Source organism: Dendrobates tinctorius, unplaced genomic scaffold (assembly GCF_039654945.1).
Source record: "Dendrobates tinctorius isolate UK_male_01 unplaced genomic scaffold, ASM3965494v1 ptg000026l, whole genome shotgun sequence".
NCBI classification, from domain to species: domain Eukaryota; kingdom Metazoa; phylum Chordata; class Amphibia; order Anura; family Dendrobatidae; genus Dendrobates; species Dendrobates tinctorius.
In genome coordinates this window covers 19,126,183-19,152,500 of record NW_027361694.1, presented here as the reverse complement: position 1 = coordinate 19,152,500, position 26,318 = coordinate 19,126,183, and the positions used below count along the sequence as shown (strand labels likewise).

At 40.9% G+C, this 26,318-nt stretch overlaps 1 protein-coding gene and 1 long non-coding RNA gene across 3 annotated transcripts in view; one reads left to right on the top strand and one right to left on the bottom strand.

Moving 5' to 3' along the window:
* LOC141084697 (uncharacterized) overlaps positions 1-5,468 on the bottom strand; it is a 506,767-nt gene extending 501,299 nt beyond the window's left edge. For both annotated transcript variants that reach the window (XR_012231086.1, XR_012231085.1), the window contains exon 1: positions 5,050-5,468. This is a non-coding gene — a long non-coding RNA (uncharacterized lncRNA). The remainder of the gene's footprint in view (positions 1-5,049) is intronic.
* Positions 3,508-26,318, top strand: part of HS6ST3 (heparan sulfate 6-O-sulfotransferase 3) — a 1,172,281-nt gene continuing 1,149,470 nt past the window's right edge. The window contains exon 1 of the mRNA XM_073569565.1: positions 3,508-4,411. Coding sequence (XP_073425666.1) covers positions 3,786-4,411 — 626 coding nt within the window. The 5' untranslated portion in view covers positions 3,508-3,785. The remainder of the gene's footprint in view (positions 4,412-26,318) is intronic.

Here is a 26,318-nt window from a genome sequence, read left to right as displayed (position 1 = left end):
GAAAGTAAGAAAAGGTAGAATTCTAGAGACGTTTTTGAGGTGGAGATAACAAGAGCGAGCCAGTGATCGGATGTGGGGGGTGAATGAAAGCTTGGAATCAAGTATGACCCCAAGACAGTGGGCATGTTTCTGGGGAGTAATGGTGGAACCACACGGCCTAATGTATACGAGGATCTCTTTGACTCATAAAAAGCAATGTGCTCTTACATAGGACATTATACCAAACTGATTAATTTACTTTCCAAATGTGCTTTGAGTAAAATTGTGAAAGACTGTAATTTTTTTTTTTTTTGTGGTACAAATCCTGCTGGTAATTTGGGTGGCTGCCTCAAACCGTCTAAGCAGGTAACAATATATAACTTTTAGTTTAACTCCAAAGGTTTTTTTGAGGCTTTCAGCACAATTCATTTTCAAGTGGAAGGCTTTGGTGTGCTAATTTTTGGTAGTTTTTGAGTTTTTCACCTCCCAGAGCAGTTTTGGCCTGTTTCCCATTTCAGTTTTTGACGTCAATCAAATTGGTCCAGAACAGATTGTTGCTTCCAAAATTCTGTAACTCAGTCCAAGTTCTCTTAAGAACCTCAACTTTTGAACCAGGCCACGCTGACATATGAAAAGTACTGGAATGTTCCCCCAACATTTTATTGTGTAATCTATCTTGTGTCTCAGGATGTGTTTGACAACCAATTGTATAACTCTTATTCTTGCCAGATTATTATGTAACCTCCCTTTTTATTTTACCAATTGTTACGTGATCTTGTTCTATAAAAGATCTAGCTGTCAATAAACTACACAGACTATTTGGAAAGACAACGAGCCGTCTGTCTCTCTGATTAAGCCTCATTACATGGGTACCCATAAGGTATAGATACTGTATACCCGAGGAGACATAGAAATCCCTTCTCCGACAGTAGAGGAGATTGCAAATGAACAGACAGCATAGGGTGCAGACAAGGGGAGGATAAAAATAATAATGGGATTACCCGCCAGTTGTGATGAGCGAACGTGCTCAGATAACATGTGAGTATCTGGGCGTGTTCGCATATTATGTTTGACTACCTGCGGCTGCATGATTTACTGATGTCAGGGTATGTGTCCACGCTGCGTACTGGCAGCGCTTTTGATGGAGCAGAAACCCTGCTCCTCCCAAAGCGCTGCCTCCTTTTGTATGCGCAGTGATACCTCATGTGTTCATTGAACACATGTGGAATCACCGCATCCTATCCATAGACTGGGTTATTTATTTTGCAGAGATGGAGCGTCTCCACAAGATAAATAGACATGCTGCAGTCTAGAAAGACACGACGCATGTCCGGATACGCTACTCAGGGCCGCCGGATGGGCCCTGCACGCATAGTGGAGACGGGATTTCATAAATTCCCCTCCACTATGCTGTAACATCTGGATGCTGCTGATTGAACGCTGCGGTTCTAAGCAGCGTCCAATCCGCAGCAAATCCTGATGTAATCCGGACAGTGGAAACCTACCCTTAGGCAGCCTCAACACATGTGGGGATTCCCTAACAAACAGGCAATCTCCGAATGTGTTGAGGCTGTCTAACAGCTGCAAAACATACAGCCGCACGGACTCCATCATATGTATGAGCATGCCCAGAAGCTCGGATAACACCTGAACATGCTCGGATAAGACACTATCCAAGCATGTTCGCTCATTACTTCCCGCCAGGTATCAGCAATTCTCTTTCATGTCTGGAATGTGGCAAAATGAGTCAGTTCCTGGCATACCACACAGTGTCCTTAAAACAATTCATAAGGCATGATTGAGTGGTATGATTGAACCACTGATTAAATGACCCAGAAGGAACCTGAGTCATTCAGTTCATAAAGTTCATATTTCAGGCCAAGTGAAAAGTGGTAATGCTAACAGAAGTGCAAAGATGGTTCCACCACAAAGGCAGAAAGTCCTTCAGCAATATCGTGATTTACACAGATCTCAGGCTCACATGAATGACCAGATGGGTACAGAGCACTGATCTCAACATCAAGTCCATCTGGAAATACTTAAAGAGACAGACAGATTTGCACATATTTTTGAAGGCATTTTTGGCTTGCAGCTTTTTATCCACACTTGCCTAAAACTTTTGCACAGTATTGTATAAACTGTACACACATATATACACACACGGAATAAACACATTCAGTATAAACACACATACAGACAAATAAACATAATCAAATTAATAAAGGCAAACACTATACTGGATATCACGAGTTCATCATAGGACTGTAGAAATGGAGCTAGGAGTGAAGGTGTCCCCTCTAGATAAACAGCATAATGCATTCTGTGCAATCTGCAAAAGTGACACGCATTTCTCTATAAGCCCCTACTTCCTGCCTATTGGTGAAGGCCCCGGGGCGAGTGCCTCTGGTACCCTCCACTACTACGGCCCTGTGTCAGTGTAATAATTGTTTTCTAGTTTTGGCAAGTATTGTATCTGTGTTATTTTACACCATGGAAATAACTGAATACCAGCACCAAAAAGAGACAAGAGCTTGAAATCTCCGGAGTGACTTTAAATCACTTGATGTTTTCGCTTGGCACAGATTTCTAATTCACCAGCCTAATTCAATGTAATGTAATGCAGCTCCCTTCAATGTGTGACAAATCTGTCTTTGTGTCGACAAGAGAAGCCGTGATAAATACAGCACCCCCGGGGACCGGTGATATTTAGAGCAGTCAGATATCTATAATTGTATACAGTATACAGTACAGTAGACGCCTCAATGCAAATGAAAGCACCAGCTATTCTGTTCTACTTGTGCCGATAATTATCTTCCATTGCAGTTGTTTCCTTACAGCCTGATATAATCTGCTTAGTAACTGAGATCTGACCCCGTTCCTAGTAAATACATCAGGGCAATTATTAACAAAATGAAATGTACTGTTCTCTGGTAGCAGCCATGAGGGAAGGCTGGGTGTAGTACTTTTCCTTTTGATCATTTCTAGAGAATTAATATGGAATATTGACCCAGTTGTTGTTTTCCTTATTACTAGCTAGGTAGACATTGCAGACTGAAATGCTAGGATATACATCTCATTGTCTTATATACTGCAGCTGATATAACCTGTTTGGCTCACCTGTTATCATTACCTTATATATACACAGGTTACAATGCATATTAGTCTTTTATGGAAGCTTTATAGTGAGCAGTGCAGTTTAGGATCTGTAAAGTTCTTTTTCTTGTTCTCTCTTAGCACCAGGCACATTCCAAAACGCTGCAGATGCTCAGTGCTGCAGTAACTGAACGTGGATGAGAAAGGTGATTATTCCACATCCAGCTTCTGCTCGTATTGGTTTCTTTCAGACCTTGCCCACCCCTGACTGATTGGGCTCTGTTAGCCAACAGTACATTTCTCATTGGCGTCTGCATTGTAGGAGTCTATCTACTCCCTGTTTACCTTTTCTATTGGTCAAAAATGCTGTCTGGTTTATTCCCAGCAAAAGTCTGTGATTGGGTATGAGAACTGAGACATCAGTTTGCTATTGGCTTTGTGTATTAGAAATTCTAGCATTCTGTGAAGCAGACGGTGAGGGTTTCCTGTGTGCAGGCAATGTAAGAAGACAGCTAAGAATGCTGTGTGACACCTGGATCCTTCACGTGTCTTTTTCACACTTGTAACTTCCTTACCGCATTGAACTTGTGTAATGCAGTGACTGCTTTCTCCTTGAGATAAGATTGTGGTAGGACATTTCTTCTAGAGATGGGCAATGTGAAGAATCAAGTTACAATACTGGAATCTAAAGACAAGATTACTTATGTTACTTGATGTCATCCCATAGAATAAAGGTGCAGTCATCCTTCTTTATTCATGAGAAAAGCCTTTCTGGAATCATGGATGACAGAGCCAACAAGTTGATCTTGGCCCCAGTTCTTGCTGTACTCTTTGTAATGATTGTCTACCAGTATATATGCCCCACTGGGACCAACTCATGGCATTTTCGTGCAGGAGACTCTTTGAAAGGTGCAGCCCTGTCGTCAGAGCTTCCAGGCATGGTAGAAGCTCAGTGGCAGGGTGAGGATGAAGAGAATGAAGTTCCTGAGGATAACATCCCTCAGAAATTCCAGCCGACCTTCAATTTTTTGGCCAAAGACCTCTACAGGTTTGTGGATTTTAATATCAAAGCAGATGATGTGATTGTGTTCCTGCATATACAAAAAACAGGAGGCACTACATTTGGAAGACACTTGGTGAGGAATATCCATTTGGAGCAGCCCTGTGATTGTAAGCCAGGACAGAAGAAGTGCACCTGTCACCGTCCAGGGAGGAAGGAGACCTGGTTGTTCTCTCGCTTCTCTACAGGATGGAGTTGCGGATTGCATGCAGACTGGACTGAGCTCACAAATTGTGTACCAGCTATCATGGAGAAAAAGGACAACCAGAAGAACCACAGGTCAGTGCACTGCCTATTACCCAAGTCTCAGTCTGAACTAAGGGGGTGAGAAATGAGTGACATACTCTTTTGCCTTGTAGTAGACATATAAGACATACATCTATACACTACTTTGTATACTGATATGTACATTGTTGAACCCTGTGTGGGTTTGCTTACTGAATATGTAAAATATTATGTACCATGAATGCTGTTGATACCTCACCCTCCTTGTATACTGGGCTGCCCTCAGATGCTGAAGCTGGACAGCACTCATGTGGATATCGGTTTCAGCACCATGGACAGTAACGCTGCTCGCCTGCCAGCTCCAGATAATGTACTGCATTCAATGGCAGCAAGGAATCAATGCTGAATACAGTTCACAGCTGGCATACCATACCTAATAGTTTTTATTTGTAAATTTAGTTATGTCTATATATATTTATATATCCTGGATTTTATTGTTATTTATTTTACATACAATATTGATTGAATCTCACAGGTCCTTTAGGAATATGTATATAAAGGGAGTTTAGTAACGCATAAATACAGCATATTGGAGAGTCATCAATATTCAATGAATGTCTGCAATATTCCACACCTTTATGAGTCCATGAGTAAATATTATGGTAATAACGTTAGTTAAATGGTATACTCACGGTCAGGACCACATTGTTCCTACAGATATCCCATACTAGTGAGTTCTTCGTGGGCTCTAGGTGGAGTTGCCTGTTGTGATCACTGATTGTCTGCTCTTCTATGGGAGATCATGGTCCACGTGGGATGCAGTTTCTGTGTTTATTTCTGTGTGATGATTATCAGGAACCCTGCAGCAGAGCTCAGTTCTGGGAACTCCTGGCTCTCCTCCTCATCAGTTGAGTTGTATGTGCAGTAGGCACAATGATGGGGATGGCTGTGGGCTGTAAAGTAGCTTTCAGAGTCATTCATGCAGCCACAGAATCTCCTGTCTCCCCTCATCATTAGCTGCATGTACACGCAGCATGACAATGATGATGGGTCTGGGCTGTGAAGCAGCTTTAGCTGCAGAGCCTTTCATTCAGCTCCAGGATCGCCTGTTTCTCCCCGGCATTGTGTGTGTGCACTCTGCACGATAATGATGATCACTGGGGCAGTGAAACAGCTTTCAGATAAAGAGGGGTTTTTTACGTCGTGCTATTGTTCATTTAATATTTGTACGCAGCGTCTTTCTGATGAATATTTTTGTTTTGTTGTCAATATACCCCAATATACCATGTTCAATGCCTTTTGAGTGGGATCCTCTCTTCTTCAGAGGAAATGGTTTAGAGCTATGTGGCTTTTACAGTTAGTACAGGGATTTTGACTATGAATCTTATAGTAAATCTCAACTTGATCTTCTTTGCCCCATGAGATTTTGGTTTTTACCTTTTTTATAATCCAGTAATCTATTTGATACTGTCTATCACTATACTATTACTATTAAGACACAAACCTAATTTAGAAACTTGTGCTATAAGGTTTTCAACACTACATTCATATTCTGACAACATATGTATTAATTGAGACTCCATAGAAGTGCACTTTTTATATATACATAGGACATGCACTATATGGGCAAGAGTATTGGGACACCTATGCATTTCACCTATAGAAGTTTTCATGGCATCCCACACTAAATTCATTAACATGAGCTTAAACTGCTTCTACTCTTCTGGGAAGGATCTCTACTAGATTTTGGATTGTGCTGTAGGAAATTTTGCCCATTCGTCCAGAAGAACATTTGTGAGGTCAGACACTGAAGTTGAAGGAGATGGCCTGGCTCCCAGTCTTTTTACCTAGTTCATCCAAAAGGTGTTTGTTGGGGGTTGAGATTCGAGTTCTGTGTGGACAGTGAAGTTCTTCTACAACAAAGTCATCCACAATGCCTTTGTGGACCCTGTTTTATGCACTGGGGCACAGTCATGCTGGAACAGAGCAGGGCCTTGCCCAAATTGTTCCCACAAAATTAGATGCTATAATTATCCAAAATGTCTTGTTATGCTAAAGAATTAGGATTTTTCTCCACTGGAACTAAGTGGCTTCAAGTAAATAACTCCATAACATTATCCCTCATGCACCAAACTGTTAGAACAATATAGTCAGGCAAGTAATGTTCTACTGACATTCTCAAATAAGACTTGTCCCTTAGGCTATGAGTTAGAGAAACATGATTCATCACTATACAGAATATTAAGGAGGGAATAAATTTCATGTACCGACTTGGACCAACGGTGGCATCTTATAACAGCACCATGCTTGAATTTAGTTAGCTCTCTACAGCGAACCATTCTTTCACAATTGCTTGTAAAGGCAGACTGCATGGCTAGGGACTGGACTGTATATACCTGTGTAAATGGGGCTGAATAGAAAACCTTGAATTTAATGATTAAGAGATATGTCCCAATACTTTTCTCCATACTTTGCATGTATATGAATAAAATATACTTTATACTCAGGGCTTTAAGTTACTACATGAATCTTTATTCATTGCATACTAGTTGCTTTTTGTCTTTCAAATAAATCCAATATCATATGCCTTCCTAACCTCGAATTGTCTGCTTCGTATCATGTCTTCAGGCTTCTGGGCACCAATGCAAAATCAGAATGAGGACCCCCTTACCTAATTCTCTTGGAGCACCCCACAGGGCCGTGGGTTACTGGGTTCCGGGCCGGTCAGGTTCTTTAAAGGGGATGTCACGGTAGCAGTGACCCGGTTTGTGACCCTGGGCGTCCAGTAAAGATGGTAGTTAATTTAAGGATGATGATAATGGGGGAAATGATGGGGAAATTGTAGGGAAATTAAGTTATGATGCCCCCTGTGGTTTCTCGTCAGAGGTGACCAGCATTGCATATCAGATCCTCCGGGACTGATGATGATGCAGCTGAGTTGTTATAACTCTCCACAGGCAGAGCTTTTGTCCCGGGGCAGCCAAGATGTTATCGGTCGAGATGGTGACTGTGGTGGTTCGTGCGGTGTAGGGCAGGTGAGATGCAAATGACACGAGGGACACGGCTGGGTGCAGTTTCAATTTTACTCACAGTTGACTTGTGCGCACAGGTGCCCGCTTGGTGCTATGTCCTTCGGGTAAGGGGTCCAGCCAACTCTCAGGCAGATCGGGAAACACTCCACCAAGACTCCCTTTTATGTTTGCCTTTCCTCTGGCCGTCTCACTGCGCTGGTTGTCACTTCTACCTAGCACCTTCACAACCAGTGTCCCTAAGCCAGCAGCCGTGGACCTTGTCGGGCGACGTTGGTCAGGCCCCGAGATCCTATATGGCTACTATATACTATATATACTATATAAACTGGAGCAATGGGCAACAACTAACAGAATAGTTTTAAACAGGGAAAAATGCAAAGTACTACATCTGGGCAATAAAAATGAAAAAAGCATATACAGAATGGGAGGAATAGTGCTAAGCAACAGCACATGTGAAAAAGACTTGGGTATACTAATAGTTCACAGACTGAATATGAGTCAACAGTGTGATGTAGCAGCAAAAAAGGCAAATGCAATTCTATGATGTATTAACAGAAGCATACAGTCTAGATCATGTGAAGTCATTATTGCCCTCTACTCCTCTTTGGTCAGAACTCATCTGGAATACTGTGTCCAGTTTTGGGCGCCACATTTTTAAAAACTAGAGCAAGTTCAGAAAAGAGCGACCAGAATGGTGACCGGTCAGTAAACCCTGTCCTATGAGGAAAGGTTGCAGGATTTGGGAATGTTTAGCTTGTAGAAGAGAAGACTGAGAGGAGACTTAATAGCTGTCTACAAATATCTCAAGGGCTGTCACATTGTAGAAGGATCATCTTTATTCTCATTTGCACAAGGAAAGACTAGAAGCAATGGGATGAAACTGAATGGGAGGAGACACAGATTAGATATTAGAAAAAACTTTTTGACAGTTAGAGTGATCAATGAGTGGAACAGGCAGCCATGAGAGGTGGTGAGTTCTCCTTCAATAGAAGTCTTCAAACAGAGGCTGGACAGACATCTGTCTGGGATGATTTAGAAAATCCTGCTTTGAGCAGGGGGTTGGACCAGATGGCCCAGGAGGTCCCTTCCAACTCTACGATTCTGTGATTCTATGATTCTACCTTTTTAAGGAATAGTTGTGGATGTGGCTGAAGTACTTGCAGTCACCTCAGCCTCTGGCTTGCTAGTTGAGACTTGTAGTTCTCCATTAGTCTCAGGAGCCGGCTCCCCCACTGTGACCTGGTCCCTCCAATCCTGGATATGGGCTCCACGGGTGGCTTCCGCACTTCCCGTGCCCAAAGGATCCCTTCTTCTTTCCATCAATTGTTCCTCATGCCTCTCTGACCCTTGCTCTTCCTTCATCAATCCTGCCCCTCCACTGTTCTGTCACCAACCAACTGACTGACTCTTTCTAGAAAGAATCTTCTCACCTCAGCACTAACTCTTCCCACTAACTGTCACTGATTGGTTGTCATCTCTCACACCACTCACCAAGCTCCTCCCTTTCTCTACCTTTCCCCACTCACCTACCAACACCCTTTCCTAGCCAGCCTGGGATGAGGCCATCCTCCCGCATGGTACACCCAGATGCCCTGACTGAACTGGTGTGTGTTGGGTGCAAGTGTTTGCGTCATGAGTGGTGCTCCCTCCTTCCTGAGGGTGGGCTACCACACCTCTGGATGAGGTGCAGTACCTCTGTGGCAACTGGACCCTCAGGGGCGCCACATTCTTATAGACTAGAATTCATCCAAAATATTTATAGCACCTGCTTGTCTGTGACCTCTAGATCAGAGCATTATCAACCTCTTACTATCTGTGGCATCCCCGCTGCCCCTTCTGATAAGTAGTCCCCAGCAATAATTACATTGCAGTATGATGCACACATGACATTGTAAAGGCCTAGTAATCAGTAGAGGATCTTGGGATGACTAAAGTAGTAGGAAGTTTGCAGGGTTCTGGGCCAATGGGCACAGACTATCAACATGGCAGCTGCATCGGGGTCCTGTAATCTTTTTGCTCAACTCTATTATAGACATGTCCTTACCCCATTTTACAAATTCAACATCTGCAACAGCAAGTCAGTTTGTTTTAAGCATGTAAGATTTGTCCTTGGAGGTACCATAACTGCAAGCTTAAAGCTTACCGTATTCATAGCTTTGGAGTTTACGAATAAGGCCTTGTAGACATAAGCTCAAATAATAGTTATTTTGTGTATTATAGATGTTAATGTCTAGGAAAAATCTTTTCTGATGTCTGGCATTCCTTATTATATGGCATTTCAGACCCATTTGTTTGAAGTGTACAATTACTTTTGTGGCGTCGTCATTTTGGTAAGCGGCTCCTCAAAGAATATCTCAGACTAATTCTATGAATTATGCTGGTGATCTGAAAATACAGAAAACTATTGGATTCTACACATGACTTTATATTTTATTATAAACTAAATGGCAAATTCAAATTATTCTTGTGTAAAGAATGAATAGAATGTGTTCCTCCATACACATTTATACGGCACAATAAAGGATAAGTTCTATTGGATTTTTTTGGAGGAACTCTCAATACATCATGAATACATTGGTGTTACTCAATGCAAACCCAATGGGAACATTCAGAACTTAAAGGGAACCTGTCATGCTCTCAAATTCAATTAATCTGCAGATATGAGGTTTAATCTGCTGGTTAATAGTGTAACAGTGCTGTCTGGTCACCTTACTGAAAATACCAGTACTAGGAGACAGTGAACTTTATTCCACCCAGGAGGCTTTCAGTTATAGAAGTGTGGAAGGAGTTGCTACAGTCACAGTATTGTGAGCAGCAGCTGTAAGCACACTCCGGCACTTTGATTGCTCATGGAGCAGCACTTCTGTGCAGACCTCTACCATTTCCAGAGCTATCAATCTTTAGAACAATCTACCTTGGGTGATAGTCATAAGAGGAACAGCCTTCAAAAAGGCTTAGAGTTCATGTATAAAATCCTTGTTCCAAATGTTACATACTAAAATAGTCACATGGTTGATACAGTTGAAAAAAGACACGTTCATCAAGTCCAACCAGTGGATGGGAAATGATAATGGGGATAGGGTATATGTACGACCATAGTGCATGACCCAGTCCCCCCAAAGAGGAAATTTTAAATATTTCTCTCTTGATCCCAATTGTCAACTCACTGGACCAAACATTGAGAAAAGAAGCTTACACATTTATATATATTTATCTGTTATTTTCTTCTAAAAAAGCATGTATCAATGGATCCTTCTCCTCAGGTAAACTATTCCAGAGACAAATAATTCTTATGGTAAAGTAGTCTTGTGTTCTTTTGAGAATAGACCGTTCTTTCTGTAGGTGGATGGAGTGCCCCCTTGTCTTTGGTGGGGGTTTTACATGAATCATCTTTAGACTATATTTTTTGTATGAAACATTATGCACTTTTACAACTTAAAGAAGAACTCCTCCTCCCATCAAAGTATTTATCCTCTTAATACATTGCAATCATCATATTATACAGTACTGTGTACTCACAATTGATCATTTTGCCCATTTTCTCAGCTAATTGTTCCGTTTTCCATTAAGTCTATGACATTACGTGATTAAAAACTGACTAGCTGAATCTGTCTAAGCTCCATGTAGAAATAGGAGGACAAATTTTCACAAGTCATGAGTCACTGCAAAAGTCTATGGCAGGTTTTCAGTAGCAGATGGGTCAGGTGTTCAAGAGAGGAATGATTTTTGCATGGACAAAAGACGTCCTGTTTCTACATAGTACAGAGAAAAGAGAATAATTAACTGGGTAGAAAGGCAAAATGAGCAATTGTGAGTACACAGTGCTGTATAATACGATGTTAGAGTTGCGGATCGCACTAAATATAAAATATAAGGAAGTGCGATCGCAACCTGGGGTCCACCGTGCAGAGATGGAAAACTGCTGCTTAGTAATGGCGGAGTACTAAGTGAACACCGGCGGGTTAACCACTGACCCGGTGTGCACAGGGGCGAACTCTGTTACTTCACAGAGGTGCTGGAAGAAACGCAGGAGCCTGTTAACACCACAGGACTCGGCAGAAGAAGCGCATAGTGTAAAGTCACAGGACTTGGCCCTCTGTGACGAGACAAGCTGCGGAAACCGCGTCCAGCCTGACGCCCATCACCACTGACCTCCCATGCCTCATAAGGACCTGCTATACTACCACACGGCAACTAATATAACTACAGAGAAACTGGTAACAAGCCTCCTTTTCAACGTAACAGCTTCTTCCTACAACTATTCTGAATTAATATACGATACTAGGGAGCCGGACAGCTCACCTACAAGTTTTCCATTACAGTAGGAACTCACGCTTGTTCCCCATTTCTCCACAATACTTTTGAGCAGTCGGACTGATGAAGGCCATGTAGGCCGAAACGTTTTGCAGACTGCATAATAAAATTTTCTTCTATGGACCCTTAAGTTGAGTGCCAAGTTACTTTTCACTATTGAGCTTTGGTGTGGGTAGCCTACCTGTGCACCCTGCAGTAGTGCCATGCTATATTATACAGGACTTGGCCCTTAGACCACAGGACTGGAGTCCCTCTAGACTGCTAGCGCTCGGTGCCATGACTGCGGTGCCAGTAAGAGTTACTCTAATGGATAACGCGTGCAAGTGTGCACAGTGCCACTCAGGTGGACGCCACTAATCGCCCAGGATTGGGCCAGATAAGCGCACAGGTTGCACAAGGCATTGCACAGGCATGGCTGTCACTTGCGTGGTGCGATAGTGCCCTTCAGTGGGCGACACCATCGGATGCTACTGTGTAGAAGGCTGGAATGCACTGTGGCGTATACACTAGCCACTGACAGGCACTGACTCTAACCGCTAAACCCTAACAACAGACACAGCCAAGGGTAGGGGTTTCATAAGGAGTCAGTCACGAGATACATGCATCCATCATCATACACTCCATAAGTACTTGAGTCTACACTAGCGCATGGCCGAGCGGCCATGCGAACCTTTTATAGCAGCGTCCGTCCGGGACCTTCCTAGTGGTCCAATGGGAGCAGCAATAGGACCTGAGCACGTGACCTCAGACCTCCAATGAGAAGACTTCCCACGGGCATGCTCAGTGGGCCGAAAGAAGGACTTAGTCCCAAGAGCTGCTGGCTATTGCAGGTTACCATAGCTGAACCATGTTTGGCAGGAGTAACCAAGCCAACAGAAGTAGACTGAGCAAGACGTTGGGAATGACATCTTTGCTGAGCAGGCTCCTCTGTGGCTGGAGAAGAATGGGAGACCTCAGAAGACAAGGCCCGGGATTCCTTCTGTGCAGAGGCAAGAACCTGGCACCTAAAGGTGGTTTCACATTAGCGCTTTTTAAGCGCACGCACGGCAGGGGGTAGCTCCGGCTCTCTGCCCGGCGTGCCCGCCCCTTGCTTGTAGCGCCGCCTCCTAGCGCACAGCGGCGCCTGCGATCGGCGCACCCTATCTTTAGCATAGGGTGCGCAGATCGTGCGCAGGCCGTGTGCTAGTTGCGCTTTGACCTGCGCTGCGCACTTTTGATGGTGCGCCGTGCGCGCCAAAATCAAACATTTCGGATTTTGGCGCGCATGGCGCACCGTTAAAAGTGCGCAGCGCAGGTCAAAGCGCAACTAGCGCACGGCCTGCGCACGATCTGCGCACCCTATGCTAAAGATAGGGTGCGCCGATCGCAGGCGCCGCTGTGCGCTAGGAGGCGGCGCTACAAGCAAGGGGCGGGCACGCCGGGTAGAGAGCCGGCTCGGGGGCGGAGCTACCCCCGGCCGTGCGTGCGCTTAAAAAGCGCTAATGTGAAACCACCCTAACAATACGATGATTCCAATTATTAAGAGGTTAATAACTTTGATGGGAGTAATTCTTTAATCATGTCACTCAATTAGTTGTCTCTTTTCCAGACTAAATAAATGTAATTATTGCAATGTTTCCTAATAACTAAGATCCTTCATGCCCCTTGTCAATTTTGTGTCTCTTCTTTGTAACTTTTTTAGTTTTAGGGCATCCTTTCTAAAAATGGATGTCCAGAACTGAACTGCATATTACAGATGAAGTTGTAGCAAGACTTTTTAATGTTAATCCAGTCTGATAATTGAGATGAGAAGGGAAAATTTGCACTTTTTGCGCAGATTGGTTAACTTTTTTTTGCCTTCCTCTAGATCACGGTTTCTCAGTCTATTTCTACTGAGTGTAATCTGGTGGTTCCTGGGCTTCACTGTTGGTCGCAGGTGATGCCACCTTTAAAAAATGACATCAATCCCTCTTATAACGTGTTTCGTGACCATTTAAATAAGGAGCTAGATACGTGTTGGTAAACCATACTTTGCTTTAACTATGTAATGACTGCTGCAGCACGTGATAACACAGGTCTTTTTCAGGTACCAAGGTTTTATGAATGGATTTAGGGTATTTTGAGGGTGCAAAATAAAAAGAAATCCTATTACATTTGCTGAATTAGTTCTAATTTTTGAGATAATTCATCCATGAAAATAATGCATTACCGCAATGTGCATTATATGTGTTAACATATGCAGGAGCTTTTGATCTTTTGACTCTTTAGCAGCGTCTTAGATAATGAAATATCCCATATAATTATTTTGTATTTCAATGTGTACGCTTACAATGATTCAAAAGCAACTTTTTGAAACTAGAATTCTACTGTAATTACTCAATTAACTATTCAATATCTCAGAAACTAGAGTCAATCCAGAAAAATCAAAGTCATACTCTTAATCAACGCCAAAAGCTTAATATGAAACCTTTCCGATATCATTGACACCAAATTCACTGTATACCAGTGTAATCACTACTTTCTCGTTCTTGATAAAGACCTACTGCTGAATTATAGAAAAATAAAGAATAAGTTGTTTTTTCACCTGATGGGATGCTGTTTTGATTTTTATGGATTGATCACAAATAGATCCTTTAGCTTTGTGCTTGGGTATCCTGCCACTTTCTATTAATTGTGTTCCAGACATTTTTTTTCCATTTGTTGTAAATATGAATCCAATAGTGTGTGTGCTTTTACGTCAAGCTACAAAGATGATCTTGGAATTAGGTAGATTAGACTTCTCCAATTTATCTTTCTTGCAGGACCTGCAGTGGACAATACATTTTTGAATATGTGATCTCTGATGTGATAAAATGAAGATGGGAAGGTGATCAGAAGCACTTTATATCACAAGAACTGCATGTGCCTACTTTATTGGCTATTATAGGGCCCATAAAATTGAAACCTTCCTTAAGACCAACTCTTCTGTTCAAAATCTAAGTCTATTACTAACACATATTCATTTTGATATGTTATCGAATGTGGAGTTTTTACAAATGTACAGTAAGTTCACACAATGATGAAGAAGATAATGGAGTTGGAAGGATGAATTAATCAAACTGTTATCTGAACAGGATCAGCCTATGTATAAAAAAAAAGTAGAAGATATTCTACATGGTTTAAATTGGAGAATGAAATGGTTCAGAGATCTGGATAATTATAGTCATGGCTATGTCTATAATTGGCAATTCTCTGGTTTTTCTCAAAAGAAAAGAATCTAGAGGACAAATAAAGGTTACCTCAGACACAAAAAAATCCAACTTTTGTTGAAATTTCGGTCTGCAGCTGGAGTTTTTGAATCCACCAATGAACCACTTAGAGGTGGTCAACATCAGGTTCTTTGTTCATCAACAGGTTCTTTGTTGGACAAAAACCTAAATGGTATGTCAAAAGGAGGAGGAAAAATAGGAGAAGAGGCCATGAACATGGGTATGATAAGACTTTACCTAGAGTATAGATCAAAACGTGGCTACTGTATTATGGAGGAATAAAGGAAACACTACTTTTTCACCTGGTGGTAAGTTGTCGCATGTTATAATTTTTATAGCTACCTACCCAGCTTTGCCTCACTCTATATCAATAGGGGAAGCAAAATTCTTAAACACCCTTACACCTTTCCTACATTTTTAACGCCTCTCGTCACTCCATTGAATTTTATGGACTTATATCTGTTTTCAACCAAACCTTGTATAAAAACTGCACAACTTGTACAGCAACTGGTCCAACTATGCTTTGTACTTATCAGTTGTCATATACCTACAATTTACTTGAACCAAGAGATATAAGTACTGAAATGTTAGGATTTATGGTAGAAACATGAAATATACAACAGAGAATACTGAGGATAAAATGTGGTCATCTGAATTTTCATTATGCTGATTGTAGTGTTGTTAAACTAAAATAAAAATGTGCAGTATGTATACTCTTAATAGTATAGATGTAAAGATTGTGCTCCATATCGGTTTACCACCTAGGAGAAAGAATTGTGAATTATAAAACACAATGAAAGTTTCACATGGGAAATTGCACATGGGAAGCATTGTTCTAAGTCTACATAAAGTCCATAATTATTATTAAGGAGGTTTTTCTCCTTTTGGGATTTTTTTTCTTACTTAATTGCATGCAATTGGGGCTAAAATCATGTTTGCAATTGGGTGTCATTAAAAATTTTGCACCATTTGCCTTTTATAGCCCCTGTGTTGCACTGTCCATAATTACCTGCAGAATCAGTTAATCAGTTCAGCTACACGATCTTTACTTTAACAGATGTTTAGGGGGTCATGATTCTGTGTTCATTTAAAATTATATAACTGTGCCAGGTTCTCCCCAATCATTTATTAGCGCAGCTTTCCCCATAGACTGCACAGCTTGCCTGTCCATAAAATGACTGCTGATGGGGGAGTATGTGGCCAGACATGTCTATCAGCCCCCTCCAACTTTTGCTTTTCTATTGGAAGAGACTGGTGGACTGGCTAGGCTACATGTTCCTCCATTAACAGTCATTTATGGACTAGAGATCTATGCAATGAACAAGGAAAGCTGCACTAACAATATCATACATATATGACAGTAAATATACAGAAAATCATATCCCAAAAAATAAAGCTAAACTGTCTAAACCCTCAAAGTATGCTACAGCTGTGATCAATTTCTATTGTCACATCAAAAGTTATATGAACCATTATACCAATTATATTGCAAGTCATAATGCAACTCTCTGTTTCTTGTTTAATTCAGCATATATATTAAGGTAGTTATAACTTGTTGGACAATAATAATTTGTAAATTAAAATTATGTGTAGAATTCAATGACTATTTGTACATGTAGTTGAAATATGAAAAGAGAAAAAGCAACTTATTCAAAAGTTTCAAATAGCTGTCAAAATAGTGAGACAGTAGAGAGCCCCATTTCAGCCAACTATTGTTCCACTTTCTTAAAGGACAAGAGCTTTTATCACTAAATATAACAGTTTATTTTGTTAACTGCCATTTCTTAATTACATTTTGAACTGAGGAAGCGGCAACTTGTAAACGCTTTGCTATCTTCTTGTAGCTTTTTCCTGCTTTGTGGGACTCCATTATTTTCATTTTCGGAGTGCTAGGCAGCTGTTTAGAAGAACCCATGGCTGCTGTTTTTTGGCCCAAAATTATAGGAGGCTAGGTTTATATAAAGCTTGGAAATTTGCATCAACTGACCTTTCCTAGCAATGATGTGAGAAGCTCAACTGTTCACGATAACTGCAATTTGCAATTTTGACCAGGGGAGCCCAAACTTTTACATGCCACTGTATATTGGGCTATATTCACTTCACAAAGAATTTCAATAATTCTTTACATTGCAGAACTGTGTCAAATAAATTGAAATGCTTCTGTTCTGTTCTGTTTGTTTAACAGTTGCATCATGCATGCTGTGGAAAACCTAAAATCAGCTACACATTTCTGAGACAGTTACCTAGTAATTGCTTTAAATCATACACATTTTAGGAGCCAATGCAAGTTGATTGACTGCAATATTGACCATGACCAATAGATGCTTATCTAAGCTAAGGTAGAAAGCACCGCTCTATGGTATATGTCAAAGAGACTTAAAAAGAACCTGTCACTTGCTAAAAAAAATTTAGTTAAAAACCCAGAAAAATCCCTAAGCTCTCCTGTCTTTGCCACTCTTTTCTGTTTTGAGCTATGTCCATTGCACAGTTATTTGGATTTGTTTCATCTAGAGCACATGTGAAATCTTTAGTTTGCAGTCCAACTGGGCATTTATTCACAATCTTCTGTGGGCCTGCACTTTCACCCTTCCTTCCTACTTGCTGCCAATCACAGTTTGGGAAGGATGATAGTGTATCACTTTAGAGAACACTGTGAACACTGAGGAGACACCCAGTTGCCTTACAAACAGAGATTTCACATAGTGTGCTACAGAAGAAACAAATGTGAATATCTCTGCAATGGAGTAACTCACCGCAAAATGGAAAAGAGCATCAGAGTCAAGGAAGTGCAGGAATTGCTACAAAATATTTAACTCAATTTTTTGAGCAAGTGGCAAGTCCTCTTTAAAGTCTCTAAAAGTCAGATATTATCTTGTTATCTAAAACTTATCTTCTCAGCTGAAATTCTTCTGATCAGATTGCTCACAGTCAAATATTAGAAAATGTTTTTTTTTTCATTATGTTATAACTCTATAAAGACATATGTTAGCTCTTTTATGTCACTCTCTGCCGCAATGAAACCAGGCAGTCTGGCTCAATATCACGTTTGCTTTGTTTACAGTGATTTCAATCTATTATCATCTTCATCAAAACAACAAATCGCCTTCACTTTACACAGAATCAGCAGCAGCAGTTTGTTATGATTACTGACATGTAATTCTGCTTCTGGGTCTGTTATTCTTCAGTAGAACTTCTTCTTCAATTCATGTTGACATAAAGGTTAGAAAGAACTGTCAAGAAAAGATATGGCTGTTTTTTTAAATGACTGTTCAGCAGAAATAAAATGGGGCTGGCTAAAGGGGCCTTTACACATAGCGATATCGCTAGCGATATTGCTAAAGCGTCACCGATTTAGTGACGCAGCAGCGATATCGCTATGTGTGATACTTACCTCCGACTGGCTCCCCCGCTGTCTGTCACTGATCACGCGAGATCGTGCAGCTCCATTTCTCGTCAGGCGCTTCCTGCTGGGCTTCCTGCTGGCGCCGACGAGCGACGCGTGGACGCGGGCAGGAGGACGTCAGGATCGCCGCACCTGAAAGGTAAGTAACGACCGCTGCTGCGTCACTACATCGCTGTGAGATCTGCCTGTGTGGCAGCTCACTAGCGACCATTTAGCGATGCACCAGCGATCCTGACCGGGTCGTATTATTGTCGGTATCGCTGGTGCATCGCTAAATGTAAAGGGGCCTTAAGCGATTTAGATAAACTATTTAGCCAACTTCCTTTACACACAGCACAGATGATGAGCCAACACAGGAATCAATATCTTGTGTCCATCACACATTGGCAGTAGAGCTCCTGTGATCCTTTCAAAATTTGGAGATCAAGAACCTTTATAATTCAAATACATTAATAATTTCTTTATATTTATATTGCATTTCCATTCAATCAGTAAGTGCATTTTTTGCCTATTTAGTCACTAAATCAAAAATAGTTAAAGATGGATTACTGTTAACGTGCTTGGTATGTCGATGAATACTGAGTTTTGTGATGGAGGAGCCACTGAGTGTGTATATGGCTGGGCACATGGCTTCTTGGCTTAGGTATGTTGCAAGACACTGCTCTAAGAAGATCATTATAGTTTATTGATCTCAGTGTTCAGTGCACTCCATTTTACTCAATGTCCTCCAGTGACATCAGCTGACTATTAGGGCTGGATCTGCTATAATCAGCAGGTGACAGCTGACAAATATCAGCTAAAAAGTCATATATAGACTAATTATAGTGTTTACAATAGATAGATATACTGTAGCTAAATAGCCAGCCAGTAAAGATTGATGCTGCTTATAAAATAATGTATCATTCATTTAATTTAGTGGCTAGTTCCTTGATAATTATGTGCATCTCTTTAGTATAATTGACTTTTCGATGAATCGTAACGGCCTGAATTCATAGAAATGACATTGAGAGTAAGCTGATAACAAATTATGTGTTTAACTTTGATGGCTTCATTATAAGTTGTGAATTTGTAAGGAAAGGTAACACTTCTGGGATCTTCATGGTTTTGCGGAAATTGAGCTACTATTCAATTTTCAATGACTGAAAATAGGCCACTGATGATTTGACGTTAGGTAATGCAATAGCAGGAGCGCATTCACATAGCTATCCATTGCCAGGAAATTAACAAAGCTTTGGAATCAGTTTTGGCTAATATCCATATGTCTGTACTATTATTAACCCCTTAACTCCTGGAGCTTTTTTCTGTTTTGCGTTTTCATTTTTCGCTCCCCTCCTTCCCATTGCCATAACATTTAATAATAATAATAATAATAATAATAATAATAATAGTAATTTTATTTCTATAGTGCCAACATATTCCGCAGCACTTTACATTATAGAGGGGACTTGTACAGACAATAGACATTACAGCATAGCATAGCAATAAACACATAGATCAAAACAGATACCAAGGGGAATAAGGGCCCTGCTCGCAAGCTTTCAATCTATAAGGGAAAAGGGGAGACACGAAAGGTGGATGGTAACAATTGCTTTTATTGTTTTTATGGTTTGGACCTTCCCTATTGTAAGAATCGAGTGTTCCTGTTGCTGCATGAACCAGTTAACAGTCTAAATATGTAACAGTACAGACACAGAGGGCTATTAAATGCAAAAAGCATGTGAGAAAATGATGCGAGGAACTTGGTTATGGTAAAAAATTTAGAAATGAGCCACACAGGGATATTTAAGTTAATGCGTTGAGGTGATAGGCCAGTCTGAACAAATGAGTTTTTAAGGCACGCTTAAAACTGTGGGGTTTGGGGATTAATCATACTAGCCTGGGTAGTGCATTCCAAAGAATTGGCGCGGCTCGTGAAAAGTCTTGGAGACGGGAGTGGGAGGTTCTGATTAATGAGGATGTTAACCTCAGGTCATTAGCAGAACAGATCGCACGGGTAGGGTGGTAGGCTGAGACGAGGGAGGAGATGTAGGGTGGTGCTGAGCCATGGAGGGCTTTGTGGGTGAGGGTAATAAGATTACACTGAATTCTGGAGTGGATGGGTAGCCAGTGTAAGGACTGGCACAAGGTAGAGGCATCGGTATAACGATTGGTGAGGAATATGATCCTAGCTGCTGCATTCAGAACGGATTGGAACTTTTTTATTATTATTATTAGTTATTATTATAGCTCCATTTATTCCATGGCGCTTTACATGTGAGGAGGGGTATACATAATACAAGCAAGTACAGTAATCTTAAACAATACAAGTCACGACTGGTACAGGATGAGAAAGGACCCTGCCCGCGAGGGCTCACAATCTACAACGGGATGGGTAAGGATACAGTAGGCGAGGGTAGAGCTGGTCGTGCAGCAGTTTGGTGGATCGGTGGTTACTGCAAGTTGTAGGCTTGTCGGAAGAGGTAGGTCTTCAAGTTCTTTTTGAAGGTTTCCATGGTAGGCGAGAGTCTGATATGTTGTGGTAGAGAGTTCCAGAGTAGAGGGGATGCGCGGGAGAAATCTTGTATGCGATTGTGGGAAGAGGAGATAAGAGGGGAGTACAGAAGGAGATCTTGTGAGGATCGGAGGTTTCGTGCAGGTAACTACCGGGAGACTAGGTCACAGATGTACGGAGGACTCAGGTTGTGGATGGCTTTGTATGTCATGGTTAGGGTTTTGAATTGGAGTCTTTGGGTAATGGGGAGCCAGTGCAGGGATTGACAGAGGGGAGAGGCCGGGGAATAGCTGGGGGACAGGTGGATTAGTCGGGCAGCAGAGTTAAGAATAGATTGGAGGGGTGTGAGAGTGTTAGAGGGGAGGCCACAGAGCAGGAGGTTTCAGTAGTCAAGGCGGGAGATGATGAGGGCATGGACTAGGGTTTTTGCAGATTCTTGGTTGAGGAATGTACGGATCCGTGAAATATTTTTGAGTTGAAGTCGGCAGGAAGCGGAAAGGGCTTGGATATGTGGTTTGAAAGAGAGATCAGTGTCAAGGATAACCCCGAGGCAGCGAGCTTGTGGGACTGGAGAGAGTGGGCAGCCGTTTACTTTAATGGATAGGTCCGTTGGGTGGGTCACGTGAGATGGGCGAAAGATGATTAATTCTGTCCATATTAAGTTTTAGAAATCTAGCGGAGAAGAAAGATGAAATAGCAGACAGACATTGAGGGATTCTGTTTAGTAGGGAGGTGATATCTGGTCCAGAGATGTAGATCTGTGTGTCATCAGCATAGATATGATACTGAAAGCCATGAGATTCTATGAGCTGTCCGAGGCCGAAGGTGTAAATGAAGAAGAGCAGGGGCCCTAGGACTGAACCTTGCGGGACTCCGACGGATAGGGGGAGCGGTGAGGAGGTGGTGTGCGAATGGGAGACGCTGAATGTCCGGTCTGCTAGGTATGACGCAATCCAAGATAGGGCCAAGTCTGTGATACCAAGAGATGAGAGGGTCTGTAGTAATAGGGAATGGTCCACTGTGTCAAAGGCAGAGGACAGGTCCAGGAGGAGGAGGACAGAGTAGTGTCGCTTGGCCTTGGCGGCTAGTAGGTCATTGGTGACCTTAGTTAGGGCAGTTTCAGTGGAGTGGTGTGGCCGGAAGCTGGATTGCAAGTGGTCAAGGAGGGAGCAAGAAGAGAGGTGGGAGGATAGTTCAAGATGGACGTGTTGTTCCAGTAGTTTTGAGGCATAGGGGAGAAGTGATATAGGGTGATAGCTAGATACAGAGGATGGGTCAAGAGAGGGCTTTTTGAGGATAGGTGTCATTGAGGCATGTTTAAAGCTTGAGGGGAAAACACCAGTTGTTAGTGATAGGTTGAAGAGATGGGTTAGGGTTGGGATGAAGACTGTGGTGAGGTTTAGGATGAAGTGGGATGGGATTTTTCTGTCAATATGACCGCATGAGGGCTTGTTTTTTGCAAAACAGCTGACATGTCCCGGCCCCCGGGAAAGATGTGGGTTCACCACCGGAGTCCACATCAAAGAGAGGAAGTCTGACATCGGCATACTGTTCTGCCCGATGTAGGTAAGGGGTTAATGTAAACTATTATGAACACATAGGAGGATATAGTTTATTGTTAGGTAGATGTACATAATAAATATAAAGCTCATGTTCTACAAAACAAATTATATTATAAGGTGCTTAAAGTAAATTAGTTGAATATAAAGCTAATAACTGGAAGCGATCAGCTGAAGGGAGAATATAACAGAGAAAGTAGCTGTGGATCCAGTCATTCTCCCAGACATGATTTAAATGCTATTTATCTGCAGATTACCCCTGGATTTGCTGGTAAATAGCATTCTTAGGCTAAATGTTTCCTTTAAGCAGCCAGTGCTAACCCTACTATGATATACAAAGTGCTAGTTGGTAGACTTCTTTGTTATGATGTTTGGTCAAGACACTGAGATTTTAAACTTATTAGGGTACATTAAGACGTCAGTGATTTTTCATCAGTGTTTGTATTCCAAATCCAGGAGTGTGTACAAAACACAGTTCTTATAAAGAACAGTTTCAATTTCTTTAATAGGTAAAATTGACATTTTGCCGAAACCATGCTGCTGGTCCAAACTGTCAATATTCAGGAGAGCACTGCTCTAAGCAAACAGGAAGCTAGGGGGCAGATTAGATTACCCCTTTAAATATATTCTACTACATATTTATATGCAGCAGCACCCTGTGACCAGCACTGTTACCCATCACCTTCTATTCACCAGCTCTACTTAGGTAATACTTATTGTACTAGAGACTTTTCTGAACTCTTCATTTTTTGGTGATATGACTGTTTTTTAGCTGTTGCTTGCATTAGATACTATCATGCATGGATTTTGAGACAGCCACTGTTCTGAGTGAACAATATCGTTGTACATTACATTGGTGCAGTAGATCTATCTCTTTATTTGAATCATATCTATGATACTAGCCCATATATTTGCTGATCTATAGTGGTCTTTTCATTACATTATATATTTATATATATATATATTAAAAAAATATTTTTTTGAGATTTTTATGGTTTGCTTATTGATATCCTGATATATTGATGTGCCTTTAATCCATGCTGTGTTTGTCCTGCTTCTATGGAGGTTTGACCCTGTCTAATTTAATTTTTTTACCCTTTTGAACTGGTTATTAATAAAGATTGAAATTTTTAACATAATTTTTTTTGGAAACACTTCTTGTCTAATGGCACACTTACCATAGTAGGCATTTGTTGATATACTTATATTTAAGTAATAGAAAATACATTGTTGGGATTATTTGTCAAAATGTGCTCTGATTTACTAATAGCAAAACAGCTAATGTTATATTATAAATTTGGCAAAACCCTTGAGATAATTAGACACTTTTCAGCTTACAACACCTCATGGCTCATGTGTATTTTGCATACACAAAGGCCCCAACTTTGAAAAGTCACACAATTTTTGTGCAAGATAGAATTTGTGCGAAAATGTTACAATTTTTGGCGTTTACACCTCAATTTTGGCTGGCTCCACAAAAATAGCTGTGTCCAAACAGAGGCGGAATGCCCACTTGTCTAATTATTAACGAGTTGCCGTGTAGTTTACTCAAGTAAGGTTAGTGGGGAGGATCATGGATGCCTATGCCACTTTTAAGATATAAACCAACAAAAAACGGACTTACATCATATAGTTGCCGATAAAGAGATCCAGAAAAATAATTAAAAGATATTTTTTTATTATTACATTTTTTAAAAATATTTTTTAAAAAACAAAATAACCCAGTAGTAGGACATGACACGCTTATTGAAAATATATATTGTTGTATAAAGTATTTATAACATGAAAATACAGGGCCCAAAATAACACAATGTGACTAATTTCCACATAAGGGTAAAAACATATGATTCTCAATTATTGGAATAATCCAAACGTAAATATAACTTCACAATAAAATTATAATTCAGCCTTACAAAAGTTAATATCCATTACTCATTAAACAACTGTGTGCAAATAAATATAAATATGTGTTATGAATGAGTCACCGAGGAGGAAAAAACAAAAAGCAAGCTAAGCCCAGAAAACCGGAGAGGTTGGTAACTAGCAGATTGCAGACCCCTGATCCTATCCACAACAACTAGCAGTAGCCGTGGAGCGTGCCTACGGTGGTCCTAGACACCTCGTAACGGCCGGAGAAATAAATAAGCCTAAAGAAAGGGAAAATCTAAACTGCCCCAGAGCAGACCCAAAGCAATAGACAGCCCCCAACATGTATTGTCGGTGAAACAAGATGAAAACACAGACACAGGTAGAAAGATAGGCTGAGCAAACAATGGGGCCCTCGCTAACTAGAAAGGACAGGAAAGAAAAGCTGCTGTCTGCAATCATGCAAAAAACCCTGCCAAAAAGAATGTCCTACACGTCTGATAGAAAAAGGCCCTGAAGTCGCTAGACTTCAAATCACTATATCAGCACTCAGGTATATTCTGAAGACAGAGCAAAAGAGATCAACTGATCAGAGACAAAATGGAAATTCAGCCCAGTCCCAGCCAGGGCTGGCTGAACACAAAAAGTAAGTAAACCAGACAAAACTCATATGAACAATAGCAGAGAAAACTTAGCTTTAGGAAGGCAGGAACCAAACTGGAAACCAGAAGCCACAGTCAGGAAAAATCACCAGCAAGAAACTAGGGAGTCGGCTGCCTTAAATCCAATCAGAAACTCCTGATGTCCAATCGCAGTCCTCTTCCTCAGGTGGCCGGTCTCTGCCATTTAGATCAGCTTCATTACCTCCCTTCACCAACAGAGGGAGTCCAGATTGAGAACTCACTACTCCTCTGTCAGCACAGCCAGCTCCATAACTCTCACCAGAAGCCAGAGGCAAACCCGAAAATGAGCTCACAACACCTATGTAAAGAAAGACTGCAACATTTACCAGGATGATCACCATGCATATAAGGGTTAATACTACCAGTGTGTAAATATAACAAAATTACCTAGAGAAAATTAAATCTTCTAAAGTAACTGCTGTGCACATAAAAGTTACCCATAACAACTCAATTACCTGGGGAAAATGGTCACACAATTATATTATTATTACCCAAATTGGCAGGGTCCAGATCATGGGAGTAGCATGTCCTCCTTCTCCACCCCAACACGCGTTTTGCAATGGCTTCTTCTGGGGCGCCGGAAAGTGGACACGCTGCTCCCGTGTTCTGGACCCTGCCAATTTGGGTAATAATAATATATTTGTGTGACCATTTTCCCCAGGTAATTGAGTTGTTATGGGTAACTTTTATGTGCATAGCAGTTACTTAAGAAGATTTAATTTTCTCTAGGTAATTTTGTTATATTTGCACACTGGTAGTATTAACCCTTATATGCATGGTGATCACCCTGGTAAATGTTGCAGTCTTTCTTTACATAGGTATATTTGCACACAGTTGTTTAATGAGTAATGGATATTAACTTTTGCAAGGCTGAATTATAATTTTATTGTGAAGTTATACTTACCTTTGGATTATTCCAATAATTGCGAATTATATGTTTTTACCCTTATGTAGAAATTAATCACATTGTTTAATTTTGGGCCCTGTATTTTCATGTTATAAATACTTTATACAATAATATATATTTTCAATAAGCGTGTCATGTCCTTCTACTGGGTTATTTTGTTTTTTTTTTTAAATATTTTTAAAAAATGTATTAACAAAAAAATATATTTTAATTATTTTTCTAGATCTCTTTATCGGTAACTATATGATGTAAGTCCGTTTTTTGTTGGTTTATGCTATTGAAGTGCCAGTTTACAATAATTGTTTATAGACTAAATTGTGTATATTCACTTTTAAGATACGCCTGATTCATTAAGAGTTGTTCACATCTTACTGACTCAGCTGTGTCTCACGCAGTCTCAGACAGGTTCTGGATGAATTGGGGCAGAGAGTGTTAATTTATATTGCCTGACTCCTTTTAACTAGAGAGAGATTTGTTTC